This window comes from Pavona decussata, unplaced genomic scaffold (genome assembly GCF_977016875.1).
Source record: "Pavona decussata unplaced genomic scaffold, jaPavDecu1.1 SCAFFOLD_215, whole genome shotgun sequence".
In the NCBI taxonomy this organism is placed as follows: Eukaryota; Metazoa; Cnidaria; class Anthozoa; order Scleractinia; family Agariciidae; genus Pavona; species Pavona decussata.
The window spans coordinates 2,592,501-2,612,665 of NW_028145620.1; the positions used below are offsets into that span (position 1 = coordinate 2,592,501).

Below are 20,165 nucleotides of genomic sequence, written 5' to 3' on the forward strand. Positions count from 1 at the left end.
AGTCATTTCCAACGTGTGGATCGAAATTATAGGAGTAAGAAACATATTAAGTACCTTTGTTGGACCAGTATTTACATTTAAAAGTAATACAGAAAATTAAATCAGTTTCAAGTTATAACCACGCTTTCTTGAATACGCAACTATCACTTGAGCCTCATTGATGTTTGCATCAAATATTTCTAGAATTAATTTACAATCATGCAGAGAGTTTCCATGTCAAAATCTTCATAATCATGATATATACAAAACTATCCCAGCTTTCACATGGCCCGTGAATCGTGGTAATTTCAGTTGCAGGAAATTCGTGACTTCATAGTTGTACTACTAAGAAGATATTTCTTTAATAGAGCGTATTCCTATTCGTGGTATTGAACTGGAACAAGCTTGCACATGAGGCTTTAGCGGGGAAATGTTTTCACTTGCAAATATGTTTTCTTTTTTTATTATTATTTATTTATTTATTTCCTAGCAAGAGCCTTCATTGCAGGCTAGATCCAGTTTAATTATCTTCCTAAACTATTACTACACAAGAAAAGCGTTTAGGATTAATCAGAAAAAAACGTGTCCAATTGTGTGAATAATTTCATAAAAGAAGAGGACTGCATGTTTCATTCAAGGTAACGGGTGACGACAAAAAGCTATTTTGACTGAAAACTTCTGATCTATACTAAATGAGGCTTACTTGACACAAAACTGCGTCAAGCAATCCACATTGGCGTATTGATATATTAATAATCACTACCAGGTGACAAGTATGACAAAGCTCTTAACTAAAGTTTCCTAAACAGATTTGGAATGCTTCCATGAAAACTTCCCAGACTATTCTTTCTGAACATCAAAACTTAAGTGGCGTTGCAGACGACACCTTTGACTTTTTATTTTCGATTGATTTTTGACAAACTCGTTGAATAACGTGGGATTTTATGGTCGATTTCTTTCGGCGTTCAAAGAAGCACCTCCCACAGGCCCACCAGAAATCTTCTTCAGCAGACTTGTGTCCATTTGCCTTTCGAAGAGTGTTGTCCAGCTTGGATTTTTTCCCCACTAACTTTAACAAGCCAGGGAGCTCAGGCTGCTCAATAGCTCTTTGAATTCTTTCCTCGCCACTGTAATATGTTGTGACCTGCAATGAAACCATCGGCCATTCATCACTACTGTTCAACAACGAAATTAACAATTGGCTCCTGCGTCAGCGTGTGTTCATCGAGATATGAAGCACGCGGGAAGTTTGGAGGGCACGAAAGATGCGTAAGAGTTGCTCGAGGCGTTGAGTACTCTCCCGCGTTCTTCATATCTCGATGAACGCACGCTGACGCAGGAACCAATTGTTTTATAACATTTTCGGCATGGTAGTTTAAATGTTGTATAAAGAGATATCCGTTTGGTGACGTTTTCAGGGTATCGGAATGGGGATATGAAGCATGCACAAGCAATTGAATTTGAATTTACTAGCTAAGTTATAAAACAGATTAACTAAAATCAAAATAAAGAAACCAACAACAACTTCATGATTGAAGCGCTGCTACAGACGCAATGCGCGCATAATCGATGACCATGTCTGACGCGGTTACTATCAAATTTGACACTGATGGACAGTCTAGTGTTTTCGAATGCGACCACTGCAAACACTACAACATCCAACGCCTGTACAGTTATTGGTTTAAAAATATTGTTGATCTTCTTGTATTTTTATGGATCTTGTTGATACTTTCACGTGGTTATTACATAAAGTAGGAGATCGGACGGTTCAGTGGATGTATGTGACTGTACTTCAAGCAAATTGTTTTAAAAGTTGTTCCATGGGTTTTTCGCAGTTTTAAAGAAAACACATGTTGAACAAATTTGTCAGAAACTTCAGCGTTTTTTTAGCAATTTGCAGATAGGATTGAAACTGATTTGTCATTTGTGTGACACAACAGTCAGAATAATATAACAATACACTACCAAGTAACAATATGTACTTATATAGCGCCAAATTAATAATTGCATCATTTGCAAGCTCGGTCAAGGAGAGAAAGGTTATTGTGTGACTGGGACTCACACAGTAACACACCCTGGAAAAGCAGAAATTCAGTGTGGATCCTTGGTGTCACGTGTACGTGAATGCCTGCCTATCCTATACATCAGTGTATATACGTTCTGATGTTTCTTTGTAAGCACGTGAGCAAAACTGTATCCGACGGTCTAGAATCAACGGAACAGTAACTTAGCACACCAAATACAATCACACAGAACGCGAGTTCCAACCTCGCGGATGAAAGCATCAGCTCAAGAAAGTCACGTGACCTGAAAGGAGGTTGCCGTACTGTGAAAACTAGACTTTCTCAAAGTTTGTTTTCAAGGAAGTCCAAGTTGCAAATGGCATTTACATCTAGCCATCTGCAGCCAAAGATAACTGATTAATACTCGTTTATGTGAATTGAACCTGGTTTAATGGCCTTAGCTCCCAAGAGTCTCCTGTAGCTCATTGGTAGAGCATCCGAACTAGTAATAGGAAGGTCTTAGGCTCCAAGTACGCCTGTGTCACTTTCTAGAATAATACATTCACCAGGCTGGAAATATACCATCACATTTATTTTAGTAGGGTTATTGTTAACTGCCCCACTGAACCATTATGTTAACGATTCCACCGGGTCCCTATTCAAGTATATTATTTAGCCACTCAAAGTGACAAATGTTTGATCTCGTTGTGAATTTCGTGCGACGCACGTGTTCTGTTTTGAATTGTTTCCCGGAAACTTTGCCTTTTAATCAAAGTATGTTTAAATTGGTTTCCCAGACGACAATAGATTATTTACCTTATATCTGCCCGTCTTTTGTTCCTTTTGATCTGACGATAGCCTTTCCACTGGTATTTACTGAAGAAAATGGCTTCTTCTCTTATTTATTGTAATCAGTTTCCCCTTTGTTTTTATTTTTATCAGAAAATGTTTCTACTGAATATCATTTTAATCAATAGTAGTTAAATGAAAACAAATGGGATGCTTTTTAGATTTAAGGGTGTCGTAAGAGTATAAAAGTACTTAATTCTAGTAAAAGGAAAACATAGAACGAAAACTACCAGTCTTCTCTCTACTAATAGAGACTGAGAGCGACTATGGAGACGCGTTCGAAGGCATCCTTTTCTTTTTGACGGAGGGGCTTGGCACATGTCCCCTGCATTTCCGGCGGCTATACGGGAGTCCTTACACCAAACAGACAGAGGGCAACACGAATTTAGGATTGCGTTCTTCGAATAGGAATATTTTTATCACCATCATCATCATCATTATAGCAGAGTTCTCAACTGGATGCTAAAATTAGTTAAAAAGCTGCACAGGGCGCACAGCGTAACCTGTTAGCCTGGGACTTAAGAAAAGATAAAATCATAATTATATCATTATCATATTATTATTATTATTATTATTATTATCATTATTATTATTATTATTATTATTATTATTATTATTATTATTATTATTATTATCATTATTATCATTATTATTCTTCCGATGCCCAGATATCCTAAACAATGATTGGGCGGCCAGCCGTACCCAATCAGTGCAACGACCAAAGTCCTTACAATTAAAATCCCAATTCCTAATCATAAAGATCCTAGTAATTAAATTCTAAAACTATTCACCATCCATAAAATCCTCAATCTAAATACTAAAACTTCTGTTCCTCACGATAGAAACACTTAAAAAAAATTAAAAAAGTATAATAAAACGCCTAATATCCATTACGTATTTCAAAAGCTTAAAGCCCCACGCAATATTGGGTGAGCTTGTGATGACTGACTTCTGTATCTGCAGAGCTATTGTGTCGCTTTTATCTCCCACTAGCTCTTTAAGTGCCTTAATGATCATGACATCTCTTAAGTAACCTCCGAGTACATCCACAATAATATTGAACCGCGTCACACGATATTCAGAATACCTCTGCTCGAGCTCCCAGCGTAATGGCCCGTACTTTTGTTGTCTTCTCGGCATCTTTCTCCTCCCTGTTTTCAATCCAAGGGCAGCTCATCTCTATCACCGATACTTTCTTATTCTCCTTGTCCACGATGGTGGCGTCGATCCTATTCGCCTTTACGTGCGTGTTATCTGCATACAGGGGAATGTCACAATATGCTATCGCCCTCCCATTCTCATTCACCATTCTCATACACCATAATTATTATTATTATTATTATTATTATTATTATTATTATTTTTGTTATTCCTATTATTATTATTATTATTATTATTATTATTATTATTATTATTATTATTATTAAAACTTTTGAATGCTCAACGCTTAGCCCACTACCTCTAAAATAGATGCATATACGGCTATAAAAATAATAACAAGGTAAAAATAGAAATACAAATATCAATATACTATTATTATTATTATTATTATTATTATTATTATTATTATTATTATTATTATTATTATTATTATTACCACTACTATTACCGGATAGAAAGTGTCCGGCATTCAATTATGGGACGGTTTAGGGGGCCACATTACGCATGCGTACTGTATCAGTGCTACAAGTAAACTTAATTTAACACTATGTCTCGTTGGGGAAACTGTTTATTTTATGTCTTTGTTTGTTTGTTTTGTTTTTTTGTTGTTGTTGTTGTTGTTTTTTTTTTAACCTGGAGGTAGAAAAAATATCCATGTCTTCCAAATTAGGACTCAGAAAATTCTTTTCTACAGTTTTTACTTCAAAAGCGCAATTTATTACTGCTCATTAAGATGAAAGACTGTTTGGTGAGAAGCGTACAGTTAGTTTGTAATTGTGATTCAGCGCGCGCGCTTATGATTCCCCACCCCTCCCCCCCCCCCCCTTAAAAAAAACCATCGCAAACTTAAACGTGCGACCACTCTCGCCCCAAGCTGCCAGTCTTCAAAGTGAGTTATAGAAGAGCTTTCGTTTCTCGGAAATTCTGATTGCAGCCTTTTGGGTACAGTATTTACTGACTTTGTGCGCAAAAGATTTACCAAGAGGCGATGAAAATACAAGAATTTCAGAAATCCAGCTTTAGTGGTACAGTTATTAAAAGATTAAAATAAACTAAGAGACGAACCACAACATGGAGTTCTTTGAAACAAGGTTATATATTTATTACGAACGTGGGGTTCATAAGCGCCACAAGAAGGTGTCCTAGTACTAGCATCCTGGGTACAAAGATGTGGACCATGTACCCAGCGTAAATTATTTAAATAGCGTCTGAGCACCACACAAGCTCAAGTTATGGCAAGGGTGCCAGGTACTAGAGATGGATGAATTCTTGGAATTCAACCATTTGAGGGCGATTTAATGTCTATTTACATTTCAGAAATGTAATTTAAGTCATTTCCAACGTGTGGATCGAAATTATAGGAGTAAGAAACATAATAAGTGCCTTTGTTGGACCAGTATTTACATTTAAAAGTAATACAGAAAATTAAATCAGTTTCAAGTTATAACCACGCTTTCTTGAATACGCAACTATCACTTGAGCCTCATTGATGTTTGCATCAAATATTTCTAGAATTAATTTACAATCATGCAGAGAGTTTCCATGTCAAAATCTTCATAATCATGATATATACAAAACTATCCCAGCTTTCACATGGCCCGTGAATCGTGGTAATTTCAGTTGCATGATATTAGTAACTTCATAGTTGTAATACTAAGAAGATATTTCTTTAATAGAGCGTATTCCTATTCGTGGTATTGAACTGGAACAAGCTTGCACATGAGGCTTTAGCGGGGAAATGTTTTCACTTGCAAATATGTTTTCTTTTTTTATTATTATTATTTATTTATTCCCCAGCAAGAGCCTTCATTGCAAGCTAGAGCCAGTTTAATTATCTTCTTAAACTATTACTGCACAAGAAAAGCGTTTAGGATTAATCAGTGTCACATTGTGTGAATAATTTCATAAGAGAAGAGGACTGCATGTTTCATTCAAGGTTACGGGCGACGACAAAAAGCTATTTTGACTGAAAACTTCTTATCTATACTAAATGAGGCTTACTTTACACAAAACTGCGTCAAGCAATCCACATTGGCGTATTGATATATTAATAATCACTACCAGGTGACAAGTATAACAAAGCTCTTAACTAAAGTTTCCTAAACAGATTTGGAGTGCTTCCACGAAAACTCCTCAGACTATTCTTTCTGAACATCAAAACTTAAGTGGCGTTGTAGACGACACCTTTGACTTTTTATTTTCGATTGATTTTTGACAAACTCGTTGAATAACGTGGGATTTTATGGTCGATTTCTTTCGGCGTTCAAAGAAGCACCTCCCACAGGCCCACCAGAAATCTTCTTCAGCAGACTTGTGTCCATTTGCCTTTCGAAGAGTGTTGTCCAGCTTGGATTTTTTCCCCACTAACTTTAACAAGCCAGGGAGCTCAGGTTGCTCAATAGCTCTTTGAATTCTTTCCTCGCCACTGTAATATGTTGTGACCTGCAATGAAACCATCCATTCATCACCACTGTTCAACAACGAAATTAACAATTGGCTCCTGCGTCCGCGTGCGTTCATCGAGATATGAAGCACTCGGGGAGTTTTTTAAGCACGAAAGATGCGTAAGAGTTGCTCGAGGCCTAGCCGAGACAAAACTCTAGCTTCTTGAGTACTCTCCAAACTTCCTGCGTTCTTCATATCTCGATGAACGCACGCTGACGCAGGAACCAATTGTTTTATAACTTTTCAACATGGTAGTTTAAATGTTGTATAAAGAGAAATTTATTTGCTGACATTATCAAGGTACCGGAATGGGAATATGAAGCACGCACAAGCAATTGAATTTGAATTTACAAGCTAAGTTATATAACAGATTAACTAAAACCAAAATAAAGAAACCAACAGCAAATTCATGATTGACGCAATGCGCGCAGAATCGATGACCATGTCTGACGCGGTTATTATCAAATTTGACACTACTGGACAGTCTAGTGTTGTTCGAATGCGACCACTACAAACACTACAACATCCAAGGTCTGTACAGTTATTGGTTTAAAAATATTGTTGATCTTCTTGTATTTTTATGGATCTTGTTGATACTTTCACGTGGTTATTACATAAAGTAGGAGATCGGACGGTTCAGTGGATGTATGTGACTGTACTTCAAGCAAATTGTTTTAAAAGTTGTTCCATGGGTTTTTCTCAGTATTAAATAAAACACATGTTGAACACATTTTGTCAGCAATTTCAGCGTTTTTTTTTAGCAATTTGCAGATAGGATTGGAACTGATTTGTCATTTGTGTGACACAACAGTCAGAATAATATAACAATACACTACCAAGTAACAATATATACTTATATAGCGCCAAATTAATAATTGCATCATTTGCAAGCTCGGTCAAGGAGAGAAAGGTTACTGTGTGACTGGGACTCACACACTAACACGCCGTAGAAAAGCAGAAATTCAGTGTGGATCCTTGGTGTAACGTGTTCGTGAATGCCTGCCTTTCCTATACATCAGTGTATATACGTTCTGATGTTTCTTTGTAGGCACCGGTGAGCAAAAATGTATCCGACAGTCTAGAATCAACGGAACCGTAACTTAGCACACCAAATACAATCACACAGAAGGCGAAAGCTCAAGAAAGTCACGTGACCTGAAAGGAGGTTGCCGTACTGTGAAAACTAGACTTTCTCAAAGTTCGTTTTCATGGGAGTCCAAGTTGCAAATGGCATTTACATCTAGCCATCCGCAGCCAAAGATAACTGATTAATAGTCGTTTCTGTGAATTGAACCTGGTTTAATAGCCTTAGCTCCCAAGAGTCTCCTGTAGCACATTGGTAGAGCATCCGAACTAGTAATCGGAAAGTCTTAGGCTCCGAGTATGCCTGTGTAACTTTCTAGAATAATACATCATTCTCATTCATTTACCAGGCTGGAAATATACCATCACATTTATTTCAGTAGGGTTATTGTTAACTGCCCCACTGAACCATTATGTTAACGATTCCACCGGGTCCTATTCAAGTATATTATTTAGCCACTCAAAGTGACACTAAAAACAGGTGGCACTGCCCCTTTTAAGGGGAAGTATCACGCGATTTTGAAGTCATTTCAAAACCCAAAAATTTCTTGTCTGTCAACAGAAACAAAACGATAATTGTCTAATTTTGTTATAAACCATCCCAGTACAAAAAAGTGTGGATTAGTGCCTCTGGCCAAAGACAGAGTAGGTCGGAATCATAGCTAATTGGGGGACTGATTATGAAACCTTGCCATGAAAACAAAGGTGCAATTTATGTTGGAAGGGCGACGACCGTGCACAATCCTTTGTTTTAATGTTCACACTACAGTTGAATATCTTAACAGGAACGTTTCTATTGGTCAGTTGCTCCAACACATTTCAAAATCTATTGTGGTTTGTGCATAGTCAAGGCCACATATACTTGACATTATGGAGGGTCTATTACAGTGTGGCGGTTTGGCGGTTTGGGCCAATTTTGAGTGCCGGTTTGCGGTTTCATTCACATTTATCTGGCGGTTTACGGTTAAGAAATTATCGTGCGATTGCGGAAAATCATAAATTTAGCTCGCGGTTTTCGGTTGTTGCTGAGCTTAGATGGTTGCCAGAAGTTGACCGAATTTGCAAATGTTTACGGCAGAGCAGTCAGACAGAGGTCTGTGCGCCAGGAAACGACTATGGCGAAGGCAGGAACATTGCATCTGCTTGTTATGAAAGCAATCTCCCTGTTCAAAGAGTGATGCTGCGCCGCGATGGTGTCCACGATGATTCAGACGCTCCACTTCAGCCGGTCGAATCAAATTCTGGTGAAAGTCAGGACGAAGATGAAAACATTGAGTTTGACTCCGACGAAAGTGTAGAGAATGATGGTGTTGAGGATGACACAAGGACCACCAGCTATGATGAACCGCAGTTGGCTCCTGATGCTTTTTTCCTTATTGGACGCCGATGTAGGTTTGGAAGGACGATTCGTTTCAAAGGGAGATTTGTACAATAGTTGACTGTCAGCAATGCGTCCAACCCACTGGAGCAGCGACGATGAAAATGTCCCAATCACAGCTGCTAATCAAAAGCGTCTGTGAGCCATGACGGAAGTTTTCATACTTTCTGTGCAACTGTGTGGTGTAGTGAAAGTTGCCTGAAGACATTCCAGTGTGAGACGCACAACCTGACTACGATGGAGTGTGAGCTCCACGACAAAACCACTGCGAACGTATACACAGATCCTTTTAACTGGCCAGCATTATTACAAAAAAATGTTTACGACTGATCGACCAACCAACCACCGAAGTGAGCGAGAGTTCATTTCAGCACATAACGACTGAATTTTTCAAATTCAGTCTTAAAAACTAACCAAACCACAGGAAAGCATCGTGCTATCATCCTACCTCATCGCCTGAAAATGACTTGAAACATGCCCATTCTCGTCACAAGCGACTACATCGTGAGGATGATACTTAAGAACAGCGACCTTTTTCACGGCATAAGAGAGGGAAGTATTGTGAGGCCCTGAACACAAAAATAGCATCCAATGGTCTTCAATTTACACTGCTGGATCGGCTTGCTAGATCCCTGGCGCATATCAGAAGGCCTCTGTCCTGGGTTGAGATCATTCCATGGTAAAGGTAACGTAAATTTCACAAGCTTGTTTTGTCCGTTAATCCATGTTAGAACGACCACATAAGAACAGACACACACCCAGCCCTAAAAACTTCAGTGTACTTTTACAATTCGTTATAAACATCTCGAGCAATCTTTGTGTTTGTGAACAGCCCATTAGACGTCAAAACCTTTTTGTTCGCTGGTTACTGAATGGAGTTATAGAAACAATTTGTTCTGTTCTTAAGATCTTGTGGTCTTTGTGAGGAGAAATACGATTATTGAGCTAACATATCGCAAAGAATTTGCTACGTGCTGTTAAAAGATCGGTTATGAGGATAATCGTCCTACCTGTAGGGCGGTGTCGGTTTTTAGAAGGTTTCGAAGGAACAAAATATGGCGGTTTACGGAATATACGACCCCCTATAATAGACCCTCATTATGAGTGGTTGCTTAAGGGAGGTTCGACTTTACTTAAAATTTTATTACTACCCCGGCCTTTATAATAAATTCAAATGTGCTGTAACTTTATTCCAAACTGTCGATGACCGTGGGACGATCGAAACTAGTCTTATTTTAAAATCAAATGTGTTGTCTTTTTTCTTAAAATTATTACTAGTCAGTACTTCTTTCAAGACCTTTGGAACTCAAAGTACAAATAACACGCTACGAGTCGGGAAAGAAAATAAATATGGTAGTGGAGATGATGTAACAGACTGGTTAGAGACGCGGACTCGTAACCTAGAGGTCCTATGGCTCGAGTCCCCTCTCATCACTAGCTTTGTAAAAAGCGTATAGAGCTTGCAGAGCTTGCAAGCTTCGCGCAAGCGCTTTTTTCCGCGTATTTGTCATTTCCCCGCGCGTCTGAGCGGTTCAGATTCTGGGTTTAATCGAGGAATAAACTTGCTTTTAGATACCACTTAAGGTATTCTGGGAATGAGAAATTTTGACGTGGATTAACTGCTTAATTGCGGCTGGCACATTGTTGTAGGGGACGGCTTAACGAGACAATTCCTATAATCTATAAATAAATCAACTTCTGGCATATCCCTATTTGCGTTTTTGTTTTGGCTTTATTTCCATCCTAAAATTGTTTCAAGCCGTTTCAAGTTTTCTCTGTCCCGGTAGCCAGCCTAGTGGCTCAAGTCAGTCAAGGACATACATACAGACATACGTGCATGAGAGCACTGCGTCAATTCATATATAAAAACATACTCTTCCATCGAGCCATGCGTTTAAATTTAAATTCCAATAAAAAGAAAAAAAAATAATACTAAAACAAGCAAGCTATTTATTCCTAATGGGCGAATCACAATAACATTTAGTAAAAGCAGCACAAATTTATTCTTAGGACAAAGGCAATACCATTGAATGAAGCTTTGAAAGAAGATGGAGAAGACTGATTGTTGGTATTGGAGGCCGGGAGACCGTTCCAGAGTGTAGCACCTCGATAGTGCAAGCTGCGTTTCCCTCCTTCAGCGAGTGGTCTAGACATAAACAGATTGTTTGCTGAACCTCTCAAGTTGTGCGAGTGAAATAGCGAATTTCTTGTGAAATTTCTCCAAGGCGAGTTGGAGAGAGATTTTCCTATTTAAAAAGTGAAGTCTACCCCAGATCCTATTACATCCCTTCAAGATACTCTTCATCCAGTTTACACGTATAAGCAGAGTAACACTTACCGCATGTCTATCTAAGACTGTGTTCTGTTGAAAGGCGATTCTTTCTTTAGCCAAGGAGAGACATTTTGGGTTAAAATTGCAGCCAGAAGGTTGCTTTGGCTCGTCCTTCACCTTCAAGCTGAATTCCGTAAAATCTGGTGCGCAAGCGTCATCTGGAAATTGGTAGATAAATATATGTCATCAAACTTATAATAAAAAACGGTACACTGCTAACGATAGTAAAAACAGGAATTTTGTTTACGTGCAGTTATCACTAGCGTAAGGAGAGAGTCCCTCACTCATGCTCTGATATATTTTTAGACAATAGTACCCAGATATACGTCCGCACTCTAACCAATATCACCTTTATCGTTTACTGGCAAAGAAAAGGACTGTTATTTCACTGACTGAAGAGATTGGCGACCCTGCCTTTTAACTACATATGCACTAGAACTGTAAAACAATGAAGACCTTTTTCTAATTCCAACGCATATAAAAGAAGTTTCTAACTAAATGGTAAGTCAGGTAGTTGTTGGGTGAACCCATAATCTTGAAAAATATTCCTTGCACTTCACAAGTGACGAGTTCTCAGTAAAATAAAAGGGAAAACGGGTGTCTATCTTAAACATCGAAACTTCGTGTTTGTTGGGCAAATAATTGAAAAGGAAGCCCATACATAATAACCGTCTTGTACATCATTGAATTTTTGTGTTAGCATAATAGAAATGACCATCATAAAAATGACACCATATCCCGCATTGCACAAATGGAATTAGCGATCCTGACTTAAACAGTGACAGGCTATGCCTATAGATAACACTTGACAGCAAAATGACCTTGACTTCAAAACACCTGTTCCGTTGCAAACATATTCAATGGAGGTCCTAATACCTGTTGAATGTAATATTCAAAAATACATTTCCAATTTTTCAATAAACATTTTCTTCTCTAAAACCGACAAACTAACCAATTATTCTTCCTACACCCATCAGGCAAGCAAAGCGATAATGTTCTTTATTAATGTGGCCATGTTTTGCGGCGTTCACCGCCTCGGAAGGAGGAAACGTGGAACTGCACCAAACCGAGGCCAATTATTGCACGGTTCGCGTGCCGTGCGGCTGACGGCGATCTATCTTGCATGGCGCCAATGTCTAATCTAAAGGAATCGGAGGTCTGCCTCACGTGAGATCCGGCAGAAAAATTTAATTCCAGCACTAAGAGAGGCCCAGAAAAACGACGGAACTAAGGCGTCTAACATCGACAAAACAGTTAATGGAAAGCGATACTAGTTTGACAGTATTCCAAATAAAGGAGTGGCGATCAGGCCAGCCTTACTTAAAAAGAGAAGGCAGTAGGAAATAAGCCTTCCTGAACTTTTCTCGTATTAATAAAGAGTTAATAGGATATGTAACAAATTGACATCAGTTCACAGCCCCAAAGCACGTATTGTTCTGCTTCGTTCTTATTGCTGTTAAGTCTCTCTGTGTGTAATCCATATGTTGATTGTGGTAGTTTTATTTCTATCTTCAAGGCTGTAAACTATATATTTTATTGTTATATCTGTCTATTGTAACACTATTATTGTATTGCATTGCATTGTATTTTGTTGCTTCTGCTTGCTAATAAAAAACTGTTGCTATGAGTGATAAATTATACAGCCAGAACTGAGTCTAGCTTATTTTAAATTATAAAAAGACACAGACATTATACTTATTTCTTAGATTAAAGGTAATGCCATTTAAATCTTCCATAAGCAAATACCTCTCCGAAGAGAACACTATTAAAACATTTCACTTTTCATCCTCGTTCAAACCATTGCATGCCATCATCTACAAACCTCCATTCCTTCTCATCTTGTAACCTGCTTTAGTCGTAACCCTAAAGGGTCTTGACGTGACTTTTCCTGTCAAGCCTGAAGTAAACTCCAGTGCGATGATCAGTTCCCATTTATTCCTTTCCTTGACTTCTGCCTTTTCAAGCCAGTACACTGGATGTCCATCTTCTGTTTTGTACACGGAGCCAAGATCTACCGTGACAACTCGACGTCTCGCGTCACTTTCTACAGTGTTTACATCTAGTTCAACGAGACCTAGAAATTTAAAACCTTACTCAGTGTAATGATATCAGTTTAACCAACACACCCCTCCCATTTCACTGGCAATGGACATTGTTAAAAAATTTAACAGACCATAGATGAAAGATATGTCCTACCTATTGTGTCATGTGTTTTAATTGCAGCTTCAGGACACCTCTGAATGTAAACTCTTACGCAGGTGATTTCTTCCGATGCTTGCATCACAACAGTTACTTCCGAGTCTTCCAAGCGATTTTCTGATCCTTTAGGGGTTTTCTTCGTCTTTTTGTTGTAAATAGCCTTCAAGCCCATTATCTGGACTTCTATTTCGACTTCAGGAAAGTCATTTGAAGACTCGTGAGTCTTCACGTTGGCGACCACGTTCTCTGTAACAATAAAAAAATATACATATGCATCACTTACTGGCAATTTTGTAACAATGCAAACGTAAAAAATACAGTTATAGGTTTTAGACGTTTGACTAATCTTGTAAAAACTACGCTGACTGATATGCCGATTATCCCTGCCCGCAGCAAAGAAACGTTACGTGCATCAAGAACGAGAAATGAGATTGGGACAATATTGTGCGACATTTTGTTTCCGCACTCGACAAGCTGAACGGAGGAGAACGAAAGCCGACCGAAATTTGTTTGACGAGCAAGTGCAAGCAAGCACTCTCGTCAACTCTCGTGCCAAACTTAAATCGCATTAGAATCTGGGAAATTTTGTCATTTATACACGAGCATTTAAGGTCTCACTCCTTGTTTGTTGTCGACTCTCGTGACCACCTGATCACCGACTCCGTTCTTTTTCGTCTTGTAGCATACCGGACAGGGATAAAAATAGTGATCTCAACTGAGACGTTTTAAACTTCTGCCCAATTAATTTTAACCCAGAATAATCGAAGGTTGATCGATTCGGCAACTCCAGAGTTTGCAAAGAGCAACTGCAATTGGCTACATCTGTCGTCTTAAGCACCCTACCGTCACTTAGAGGTTGGAATCCAAGCAGTTCAGACTGAATCAACTCGTCAATGTCATTGAGCTTTTCCTCCAAGTCAGGATCTATCTTCGAGCAGCTCATCTGTCATCTGTAGCAAACGAAGTGTGTCTGTTCGTCTTGGAAGATCGATTGAAATGGATTGAGATCCGGTGTGTCGCGGGTGTTTAATTAACTTCCACGTGAAAACTTTAGGTTAAGTACCCTAAAACGACACGACGCATGTCATTATCTTCTTGAACACCGATCTGTGGGGTTCGGCGAGAATTTGGTGTACCAATTAAGAAAGAAAGCTGATCGCATCTGTCTACAATCCTCGCAAGAAAGGTTGGGGACTCTTGGAAATTTTTTTCTCTGCTTTTCCCTACCTCGACAGCATCAACAACTTCGTTATACAGTCCCACCTCCCATTCATTGTTCCAATTTACATTACATTGAATGGGGGGTGGGACATTATAACGAACATGTTTAACAACACTTACAGACTTGACATGCATTGATCGTTCTTTGTTCCTCAGCAGCAATGTACGGGAATTGGGAAGGGGGGAGGGGTCAGGTCCTCTGCGATCATAATTACTTGAGCCACTGACGCGAATTTCTTGATCACGTCTGTGGTTCACTTCAAAAAGGCCCTGATGGGATTATCCCAAACGGCTTTCATTCGCAGTAGCTGAGATCCAGTAAGGAAAAGCAGTTCGAAGCCAAAAACAATTCAGAAGAAAAACTGCGATCTCCTGGATGCAATTTTTAACACCTTCAGCGTATATTCATTGCCACTGCTCAGCAACTGAAGGACGATGGGGCAACCTTGATTTGTTTTATGTGCTTTCGGTTCTTTTTAGCCTGGAGATTATGCCAAGATGCCAAGGCTTACAGATATTTTTCGACAATAATAGCAGCAAACGCTTGAAAAGAGTTACGAATGATAATAATAACAATAGTAATTTATTGACTTACGACGTGCGCGTGTTACTTTGAATATGTTCACACGCGCATTGCAGGAGAAAAATTACAGTAAAATATAATAGGGACATTTGAAATGATGTCCTGAGCATTTTATCTAATTTATTAAATTACAACTTTGAGAAAGAAAGAAGGGAACCAACAAGATAAGGAACCCATAAAATCTTTATATTATTGTATTTGAATATCTACATCCAACATGCCCTAAGTCTAGTTATCGTTAAAAGGGAAGGGCTTAAAAAAGGTACAGCGAGCTTAGCTTGGTTTGCTTTTGTCGGCCACCTGGCAGTGCTTCGTGTATAAAAAAGCAAAGAACGTTTAACTGAAATAAAAAAGACACTTGATAAAATTGAGAGAATAATTTTCCGAAAGCCCATACAAGGTCCCTCCAGCTAAGCTAAATGTTTGTGTTCAGATCCCGTCAGTTGAAGCTTCAAATCGCAAATACAGTGGAAGTCCCGTTGTTATTATTATGGCAGAACAAATGCTCTGTCATTTTATTCCCGTTTATAAGGACAAAGTACAGTAGAAAGCATTCCCACTGGTCGTTCAGCCATGACGTGATTCCAAATCCTGAAGACACAATAAAAGTAAACATTCCTCAAGAAATCGTGTTTATAGTATGCGGAATGATGTTTGTGCATCGGCTTATCATATTTTAACTTTGTCTCACGCGTCATCGTCGAAGAACGCCCGGGAGAACGATATTGTTTTTGCATCCGTGACACCATTATCGTTTTGCTTTCGGTATTCCCGTCTCTCCTCTCCGCTGCCAGATGAACAACTTGATTGTGTGTCCAGCAAACTGGGATGTTATTCGGACAAAAACCTTTTAGAGTTTATTCAAGTGTTGTTACACGATGCTGTTTTTCGCACTTGCCAGTTTCAGAAAATATGCCCCGGGAAAATATGTTAGACGCTGAAACGTAGACTTGTAGTTTACTCTTCCTGCAAGTAGCGAAGAAAGGGTGGTACACGTATTGTAATTTTGTACGCAACTTGACTCGCAACGACGTTGCGTTGAACGTTGTAGGAAAAATTACCTCAGTCAACACCTAAAAGACTGCGAGTAGACTCCTTGTCCTAATATATACAGCGCTTTACCTTATACATAATACATACATTAAATTCTTGCAGCCATTTTATCTATTTGCACAGAAGGCACACTTTCTTATGCGCGTAAATATACGACATATCGCTATCAAATAATGAACCGTCTACGTAAACCAATGTCACTGCGAAAATGGTGCTTTTCTTTACTTAACCAACAGAACAGGAAGACTAAGTAAATATGATATGGCCTTTTCTTCGGAAAAGTTGCGCAATTGAGAGGAAGTATTAATCGAATTCACGCAATACAGATTTCAAGGGTCTTTCAACGTTCTCAAACAAAACAAGCAATCAGTCTTAGAAAATAGTTTACGGTGTCATTTGGAAACATTTTTTCCCTAGAGAAAGCGGGGGGGGGGGGGGGAGGGGTGTGAACACTTCTCAAACATTTTCTTCAAGTTGCAACTGAACGATACTTGACAATTATTCTACATATCAAATGATATGTTGCGATATGTTGCAGCAGTTGAAAATGATCCGAAACAAACGAAGAAGTACAATTTATGAAAAAAGGCCTCTAATTATCGGGCCGGTCTGAAATACAGTAAAAGGTTAGCGTTTTCGCTTAGTTATTTTCAGCATTGCCTCAAGGGTAAGGCAGCTGGACGCTCTTCCAATGTCACGGTCAAACGTATGCAATTCATCGGCATCGCAGAGCCGAGAGCAGCTGAAGCAGATTATCTCAATGAGGCTTCAATCAAGATAACTCTGACAAAAACTGGTTAAGCGGCCAGACAGAATAACAACTTCTGTCAGAAATAGTGATTCTTCTTATCTAATTTTACTTCAGTTAAACCTTTGTCCAGGTAAGTCGAACCATTTCTCTTGTTATGAACGTCACTTAACGAGATTGATTTTATCTCTTGGACATGTGAACATGACATTTGTCAGGCTGTATTATAGCAGGAACGAAATATCTGTCATTATTTAACGCGATAACGTAAAATTTTGTTTGCTTCTTCGGGTTTTGAGGCTAGTATTTTTCTTTCGCTCGAGTATCAGCGCTGATATGGCTGGATCTGAGTGTGTTTTAGGCGAAACAAGTGAAAGCCAACGGGTCCGCTGAGCGGTATTTTGCTGGTGAAGGTCATTTGATATTTTCGTCTCCGTACACTATAAAAAACTTGAAAAACAAATACATGTTCAGTGCAATAATTATTTCTGGTCTATTTAGGAACAAGAAGCTGTAGACAGCTTGTGTTGGAGCTCCTTTAACATTGGTTAAACTTATATTAGCGATATGGCATCCCTGTGGACCTATCCCGCTAGCTACCTGTTGGGGGTACTAAGAAAAACAAAATATGAAAAAAATTTATTGCTTCATTTATTGGTTTATTCATTATTTTTATTATTTATGATTTTGTATTTATTAACATAATTATGTATTGTGATTACAGCAGGTCCACATCAGCAATTGCTGCCATTTCTCTTACTTAACCTGTTTTACAAATAACTTGAAGTATGTATGTATGTATACATGTTTGTACGTTGTAGTTAGGTTCTGGCAAAAGGCGAAAAGCGGCTACATGATGGCAATGAGTGCTATGATATCTTGGTGTTGGAGTATTGAGACCAAACCGAGAGTCAAAATTCAACCGTGGACGGCTGTTTCGAGCTGGTTGGTTCTCGTCAGTACGGTGTAGCAGCAAGAAGTAGAATGTTCGTTGAACATTTCAGCCGTAAGAAGTAAATTGATGGTTAAACACTCTATTTCTTTTTTTTTTTTTTTTTTTTGGGGGGGGGGGGGGGGGGCTTCCAGAGAAAAATGACTTGGGGTGCTAGTCAGAAGTTTTGAAAGGAACCCCCGAGGAGGTACCAGAATCTCGTTTTGAGGGCATGGATGAAGTTCATTTTAACCACTAAAAGGTACAAATTCACAAGCAATAAATTTCTGTCATATTTTTTTAATATCCCCACCAGGTAGCAGGATAGATGCCATATCGCTAAGTTTAACCTCTCAAAGATGCCTCGAGCATCCACGTCACTTTTTTTTTAGGTCCATGGCAAGATTTCATGAACTGACAAAATGTAAAAATTATGGCTATGTAGAAGCATCTTCGCATCTTCGACAAAGTGATGTGAACTAGTATCGGTGTAAAGATTGAAGGTAAGTTGCAGTCTGGGCTCAAAAGGTTCCCCCTGCTCTCAGGTCAACTGAATTAATGATCCCCCAACTGATCTGAAATTGTCATTTCAACATAAATAAACGAAAATTCATTTGGCAACTATCCTCTACTTTAAAAAGAAAACGCAACAACTGTGACTTGCAAAATTAACATGAGAACCAGATTTAATTCTTTGCATCACAAGGAAATACAATGACCGATCTGGGAAGGGCAAACTAATCAACAAAATTTGGAATGACTTCAGTTCTAAAAATTGTTACGTAATATTTGTTGAGTAGTGCTAAAATTGGCCGCAAGGGCTTTTTATATGCAAATTGTCAATGTTTACAGCGTCGCTTTCCCAAACGCAAATATGAATTATCAAAAACAGAAAATGACAGCAGCTTCTACAGCCAAAAATTTTATTCTAATAAACAATTCATATACTTTTAGAAAAGAAAAAAAAAACCCTTGCGTCTTTAATACCTGCGCGCAAACACGCACGTAACTTTCACAGTCACTTCGTCTCTGTTGGAAGCGATCGCTTGGATGTGCGGCTTTATGAGGCAAATTACAGAAGTTAACTAAAGAATTTAGGCTCAAATGATCAGATCACTTACACTGCTGTTGAAAAGTGCATCGAAATTTGAAACAACAAAAAGATTACCGTACTGTAGCGTTTCCCAGGTCTTGTAAGATAAATTTGAAGTCCGAGGTTTGGTTTCAATTTTACATTCTTTCAAATCCGAACGCGAAATGGATTTTCATTGCTTTTAAAACCTCCATGTCCTCTGTTTCGGCGGTTGATTGTTGTTCAGGGACATGTCTTTCCATTCTGAATTCCACAGAGAGGTATCTTAATTGAAAAATAAAAAATGAAATCGATCCGCAAGGCGCTCGATCAGTTTAAAAAGAGACCAAATAAAGCATATCGCGGGCTCACAATCATCGCCCATTGCGCATGTAAACAACTGTGAAATCCTTAACTCGGTGGCTACGCCCCGAGCAATAAAAGCTGATAACCATGATATACAGGTAAAGAAACGTGAACGAAACAAACGCAGAAAGCAACACGCAACAAAAGAAGCATTAGGCGATGACAGAGAATGCAAGAGTGGAATGTGAGCCTTGTGCTCAAAGATGATTGGTTTATCGGTGTGGAGTGCAATCTCGTACCTTCAGGGCGGAAAAAGGTTCTGTGCAATTTCTCTGCGCATATCCATTCGCGGGTTCAAGTGATCCCTGAATGAGCTGAAATTATGGTAAAAACACCTTTTTATTACATCTACGTTTTGTCCAATTTCATTGACTATGCTATGAAGTCGAACCGGCATCATGTACAGGTTTCGATGAGTAACAGACTGCTAACACAGCTGGTCGAAATTTCTGATAACTGTGTTACCTAAGCTTAATTCATCTTCATTTTACAATTCTCTATGTTCTCCATTACAAGACAATTCATATTTGGCCCCAACACAAAGGAAATTGAAATAAATCTTTTATTTAAAAAATTACTGCTGCTCAACCTCTGCTCACTGGATGCTTTTTTGTTGTTGTTACTGTTTATAAAACAAATTTGCATGACGTGAGAATGATGGCAAGAACCCGACCACCTTAAAATCTTTGTGAAACAAATTCAAAATCCACTTTAGGCGAAGTAACAAAGGGAAATTTCAGTAACTAAAGATATTTTCCTGCC

The 20,165-nt window shown here is 38.7% G+C and overlaps 1 protein-coding gene across 2 annotated transcripts in view; it reads right to left on the reverse strand.

The window, feature by feature from the left end:
- LOC146460010 (uncharacterized) overlaps positions 1-14,498 on the reverse strand; it is a 14,785-nt gene extending 287 nt beyond the window's left edge. The window contains exons 1-5 of one of the 2 annotated variants that reach the window (XM_085088810.1): positions 14,273-14,498; positions 13,427-13,675; positions 13,053-13,304; positions 11,237-11,388; positions 1-1,123 (exon numbers count right to left, since the gene is read on the reverse strand). The exon at positions 1-1,123 is cut by the window's left edge and continues 287 nt beyond it. In XM_085088810.1, the coding sequence (XP_084944936.1) occupies positions 836-1,123; positions 11,237-11,388; positions 13,053-13,304; positions 13,427-13,675; positions 14,273-14,372 (1,041 nt within the window). In that variant the 5' untranslated portion in view covers positions 14,373-14,498 and the 3' untranslated portion in view covers positions 1-835. Of the gene's footprint in view, positions 1,124-5,034; positions 6,435-11,236; positions 11,389-13,052; positions 13,305-13,426; positions 13,676-14,272 lie in introns of those variants that run through there. The other variant, XM_085088809.1, reaches the window with a different exon arrangement.
- Positions 14,499-20,165: the final 5,667 nt, after the last annotated feature.